This window comes from Pocillopora damicornis, chromosome 6 (assembly GCF_964200805.1).
Source record: "Pocillopora damicornis chromosome 6, jaPocDami1.2, whole genome shotgun sequence".
In the NCBI taxonomy this organism is placed as follows: domain Eukaryota; kingdom Metazoa; phylum Cnidaria; class Anthozoa; order Scleractinia; family Pocilloporidae; genus Pocillopora; species Pocillopora damicornis.
In genome coordinates this window covers 18666457-18672456 of record NC_142675.1, presented here as the reverse complement: position 1 = coordinate 18672456, position 6000 = coordinate 18666457, and the positions used below count along the sequence as shown (strand labels likewise).

The 6000-nt window shown below is 36.8% G+C and overlaps 1 protein-coding gene across 1 annotated transcript; it reads left to right on the top strand.

Annotated features, from left to right (window-relative positions):
• Positions 1 to 646: 646 nt before the first annotated feature.
• Positions 647 to 4367, top strand: LOC113674060 (uncharacterized). The gene is made up of 6 exons (XM_027190534.2): positions 647 to 1290; positions 1709 to 1738; positions 1831 to 2154; positions 2644 to 2734; positions 3281 to 3353; positions 3855 to 4367. Exons 1-6 carry the CDS (start codon positions 1218 to 1220, stop codon positions 3861 to 3863), a joined length of 600 nt encoding a protein of 199 aa, XP_027046335.2. The 5' UTR covers positions 647 to 1217; the 3' UTR covers positions 3864 to 4367.
• The last annotated feature ends 1633 nt before the right edge of the window (positions 4368 to 6000 follow it).

The window sequence follows — 6000 nt, the reverse complement described above, 5'->3', positions numbered from 1 at the left end:
GTTTTTCTCGTCCTTGTGGCTCTTTAGGTCGCTCAGCACTCGCATTAATTCCTGCAGCTATGTGAGTTCGACTAATGAAGCCCTAGCTAAATGATCAAATATTTTTGCCCAACATCATATTGAACTGTTTAGCCGCCTATCTCGACATTGCACTTAGATAGTTTACCATTTTTGATCTACAGATCAAACCTTTTCACTAAATTTCTGCTTCACGAAAGAATGTTTGAGCGCCTAGCCACCCCCATATTGTGGGCGACAAACTCGCTGTTGACCGAAAACTTTTGCTCTTCAGCCGGATCTTAACAAAAATCCTTTGTGAGGACATGGAAAATGAAAGAAAGAAGAAAAAAAGGCAGTTTTCACAAATTGGAATACTTGCTCAGCCGACTTAAAACAATTATAGCAGCAAAGATTTTTTACATGCAAAAAGATCAATTTCGCATAGACTCTAAGGTTTTTTTTGTCCCGCCAGCAATCGATGTTCAGTGTACAATGATATTTTCCGATCTAGGCAAGCCACTCAAAAAAGAAACCCTTTCGTATCGGTTTGCATCGGAGACGAAGATTTCTCGAGGGCAATTTCAACCAAACCGTCGGACAATCGTCTAATGTTCGGGCTATTGCCTTCGATTGTTGACTTTAGGCAGGTCACCCGTTGTTTTTAAGACTGGTTTAACGTCACGGTACGATTGCTTTCATGCAAATTCTCATACATTCAAATTAAAAGAACTAGAATTCACGCTTAAACTTGACAACAACTCAAGACTTTGGTGAAGAGTCTCCTGTGAGAGTGATGGAGTTCTAGATTGAACTTTGTAGCTCGTTTTTCTAGGGTGGTTGACAACGAATGGATTGTATTATCAAAATGGAATTTGGTGGTTCATCCATTTAACCTACGTCATTGGTATTGTTTGGCTTCTAATCAATTTTAATGTATTGTTTACCAAGAGAAAAGGGGGAAAACTTGTGAGAAAAATTGGAAAAGATTATTATACCTCTGAAACTATCAAGAGCTTGGTTCTTTCTTGGGAGAGTAAATAGACGAAAGTGACTTGGCAACTGTTGGGAATACAAAGAAGTTAGGAAGAAGATGGCGATCTCTCGAATGAGACAGTGAAGTCTAAACCATTGTGGTGTTATACTTCGTCAAGATTTTGTGATCGTAGATTATCGTTTGGATTGGATCGGCGTAACACAGACAAACCAAATAGGAAAATATGGACAATCTTTCATTTTTCGTGACCATCATAGTTTTAGCGCTAGCCTTCTTAGTAACGACACCAGCAAGAGGTAAGCCATGGAGACGTACTTAGATTTTTAACCTTATAATCTATATGGCGATCGTTATGTTCTTATAAAATGGTTTTTACCCCCGCCGCTAAATATAGAGGGTGATGGTTTTCGTCCCAAATCGCGGGAATTCGACGAATATATCTTTAAACACTTTCATTCAAGCAAATGTAACATTATTTACTGATTTCCAGTGTTGGTCTGACAGGTTTAAAGTCTGGTACATTTAACAGCAGTGCAATTAATTGCACACAAGTCCGATAAATTTTCGCTGCAGGTCGCCATTTCGGGGCATATATCTCTCTATACGTTAGGCCTCGGAAATTTATGTTACTGAAGTTGTACTTAAGTGAAATGTGTTGGTGTGAAAGTTTAATGACCTTGAAACTTAAGATTTGTCTTTTGCTTTCATCAACAGGAAATGACTCATTCTTTGGTCTTTATAGAAGTAAGTGAATGAGATTATATAAAGTGTTTAACATAAAAGACGATAATTGTCAATTCGATAAGTAAAACTGGTTCATTTCCTTTTCATGTAAGCTACACGTTCTGGTCCTCCTCTCGCCATAAATCAAAACCCCGTATGTAGAAAAGCCCAGCTTCTGCACAGCGACGTGGTACAAAATGCTACCCTGGAAGGTCAGCTGCACGCTGGGAATTTCACGTTTCTCGGTGCAGTCAAAGACATGGAAGAATGTATGTCGTTATGTTGCGCCAGTAAACGTTGTCAACTGGCGTATATGGATAATGCCAAATGTTATGGCGTCAAGTGCTACAGCGAAGAATTGTGCAAGATAACAACTGGTATCTCAACAAATGACGTCAAGATATCTCTTATGGTCAGAAACGATATAAATAGAAAAGGTAAGAGTTTCATTTGTCGTGATTATTACAAAAGAAAAATGAAAATAAATAAAAATTAAATAAAAATACAATTTGTACGTTCAAGAAGTGACTAGCATCTAATTTGTCTTTTCAATATCAGTACTGAATCAAATATTCAGGTTATAAGAGTTAAGGAAATGAATAAATTCTCCTGTATCGATTTTCTAGGAAATGAATAGATTAGAGTATAGAGAATATGCATTCTGATGTGAGTTGTGAAGGCTTCAACGTTGACATACTGTGCAGCAAACAAATGACATTGAGAAAAAAACTTTCATCTAAAGAATATTGTTTCATTTGACACCAAACTCTCGTTAGCAACATTAGGCAAATGAACTATAACCAGAACGGAGAATTGAGTCTTTGATATTTGGGGGTAGAAAAATGCTATATGTACCACTAAAGGATATCCTTTCTGTTACATACTGAGTCCTCACTGATTCCTATCAACTTTGTTTTGATCTACAGCTTACGTTACAGCATACATTGTCGTGGTAGTTGTAGCGTTTGGAGCCGCCGTTTCTGGTACAGTTTGGGCCGTCTTTATTTTTGTCAGAAGGTAATTTCGGCTAATATGTAATATTTTTTTCTTTTTTTTGTACTTTAGAAGTCACCTAATAGAGTTTCGCTTCACCTTTGCAATTCTTAAAAGTTTGTTAGAAATAAACTTTGAAGCAACAGGAAATATATGTCCATGCTGGTATTAAGGGGCAAGGAGAAATAAGGATGTAAATTCATGTCAAATACTCTGATGTCTCCCCCACAAGATGTAAAGTTCCTCGTTAACTATACAACTGTGCGCCAATATTTTTTAGGGACTGGTCATCATTTATCACCGCGGGTGGGGTAGGTTGAAGGATTTTAACTACCCACAATAAAATTTATGCGATCCCCTTTTAGGCTCTTTAATATTCTTATGTTCCCCCTTGTTTCAGTCAATTTTCTAGTCCCTCTTTGTACACCGTAAGCGACAATTTAATCCCCAGCTGTTCCCCCTGAAAACCGTGTAATCCTCGTAAAATTCTCCAACAACCCCTCCCAACTCCCTCCCCTCCCCAGGCGAAGAATGCTAACCGGTCTTTACTTCATTACGGTCTGACATCAGATATCGAGAGACTGGTGGAACAAAATCAAAAGAGGATGAGGGCGAAGAAGGAGACATGAATGCCGAGCCTAAAGTGAGTGTTCTTAAATTTATTTGTTTTAATTTGTCAGTTTGTTAGTTTTTTTGACGAATCAAGTGTTCCGTAGAGAGTACATGCTTAAATCATGGTGAAGGCTGGAATATGAAGGTTTCGACGAAGTTTTCTTCAATTTTAGTCATACTCACTCTCTTTCTATGAATACAATTTCTGCTCTTTGTTAAAGCTTTCTTCATTGGCAAAATATATCCCCACGCTATTTGCCATTATATGACTTTTAAACATCAGATCTAGAGTACCCAAACAGACGAAGCGGGAAAACAGACCATTGGAGACTATTCTTTTAATAACCTTACCTAGGTATCCTTCTGCTGGAAAAGCGCAAACGAAACAATAAAAAAAGATAAAATGCAAGCTACTAAAGTTTATAAACGTTAAGAGGTTGACAGCGAAACAAGTCGCGTGATCATTCTAGTATCTTTTAGGGTCAGGATTGGCCATTATGTGACAAGTTTTTCTCGTGTTCTTTTTCCATAGGTTTACTGACTTATAGATAGAGGACACTGAAGAAAAACTTCAAATCCAGAGGAACAATTAGACGTTATTTAGTAAAAGAGTCGAGGCTTCCTAAAGAGCCGACACTGTCATGTTGTTGTGATTCATGACGGCAACAATATTATCAAGAAAATTAGAAATAATATACTGACGAGGTCTGATATTTCGATATGATACGAGAAGATCTCTTGACCAAGGAAATGAAGGGTGGTTCAGCTACCTGTTAAACAAGTTTCGAAAACTTAATTTGAAATTAAGAAACACTTTCAGATATATGAGACGCGATCAATTCTTTAGTGAAGGATTGAGAAAAAATGGTGCTTGAATATCTTCCAAATTTGACAGTTTTGATACCGGTTTTATTGCAAAGAGCGAGGAAACATGAGCCATAGACCTTTGCTGCCAACTGAGTTTGTTTCTTCCTATCGACGAATCAATTAAGGCTATATTAGTCGTCAACTAAATGTAATAAAGCAAACCAATATTTCAAACATATATAAATGTCTGTAGAGATGGTCATTACCTTCGATTGAAATCTTTATAAGAGGTGACCAGTCTTTATAGGTCAAGCTGAAAGTTGACAATCTCTCCACACGCAGAATGTTTTCAACATTGCTGATCGTAGCAGGTATCTTATCTGATGAGTCACTTGATGGAATGCCAGTCGTTCAGTCAATCAGACACTTAGTAGAAAATCAGACAGGACAGGTAGAAAATTATGGTGCAATAATGTCATTTAATTGAGATTAAAAAAAAAAAAGTTAAGGAGAAAAAAAAACCCGATAGAATAGGCTATTTGGATTAAATTTATTTACAGGACTGATTTGTACAGAACAATATTTCTCTGACGAATTGCTTAACCAATGACTGTCTCAAATTACGCTTCACTAATACAGTCATTCAGTCGTACATCACTTGTAACAAGTATATCAGATGAAATTATTTCACCTGTTTTATATGTTATGATCATGATAGTCACCATCACCCAGATGTTCGGGTCGTCGTTCGGTTTCTGTTCGGATGACTTTCGGTTTCCATATTGTTGCTTGGATCGTCCCACTGTCTACGTGAAGCTACAATACACAGCGGAGCTAACAATTGAGTGTTGTAAAACCAGAACCACCGTAAAATCTATAGCCAATCAAATCAAAGATAAATTTCTTTGAGAATCAATGGGTGTTCGATTTAAAAACGTGAAATTTGCCATAAGCGCGGGAAATCGCCTCAGTGTGTCCAGGGCAAAATTTTTTTCAGTTTTGCATCGGAAAGGATTGTACGAGGTTTCTGGACTAATCAGAGAACAAGGTAAGGCCATACCGAAAATATCCTGGATTACTTTTGACACTCAATATTGAACAGTGTCCTTACAGTAATTTAAAATCAATCTGAACTACTATTGATGCGTCTGCGAAATATCTCGATTTCTGAAGAACACCTGACCATACCCTTTGAAACCAATATTCGCTCAGGCACTTAAATTAATTCAATTAAACTAAGACAGAAGTAAAGCAATTTCCAATTGAGTATCGAGAGAAAATCCGAAATTATTTTGGCTTTGCTTTACATTCGTTACGTGATTGGCTCAGAAAAATAGCGCAACTTTCTTACTCGATCAGATTCAAAATTAAAACAATCGTAAAAGTCTTTTCTCGCGCTTCAAGCAGCTCGCTTCTTTTCAGTTTCAGTTCTCATTGGCTAATGATAATGTAAAACTTTGTTCTGATCGACCTTTGGAATTTCTTTAGTTTCGGTTTTTTAACTCTGAATTTAAAACTGCTCTAATAGAAGTAATTGCGACCAACTTACTTAATATATCATATCTTCTGCAAAGTCTTAATTACGTTACTTTTGATGTATCTTCGCTATATACTGATATTCTATGTACGTATATATAATCAACTACATTTTGGTTTGATATAAGAAATTTGGTAAACCTAGATTGGGAAAAATGCATAGAATGAATAGTCACTGTTTATTTACACTGTTGACAGACAGTTTACTGTCCGTGAACAGTAAAAAAAAATATAAGTTTACCATTAAATGTGTTTCTTTTGATTGATAATATGTGAAAAAGGCAAACATTGTTGGCTACAGTTAGCCTCGATGAAGACATCTACCAGGGGCGAGA

Coding starts and splice junctions, on each gene's coding strand:
- LOC113674060 (XM_027190534.2), top strand. CDS start 1,218: ATGGACAATCTTTCATTTTTCGTGACCATCATAGTTTTAGCGCTAGCC. Junction 1,291..1,708: donor AGTAACGACACCAGCAAGAG/GTAAGCCATGGA, acceptor TTTCATCAACAG/GAAATGACTCATTCTTTGGT. Junction 2,155..2,643: donor AAACGATATAAATAGAAAAG/GTAAGAGTTTCA, acceptor TTTGATCTACAG/CTTACGTTACAGCATACATT.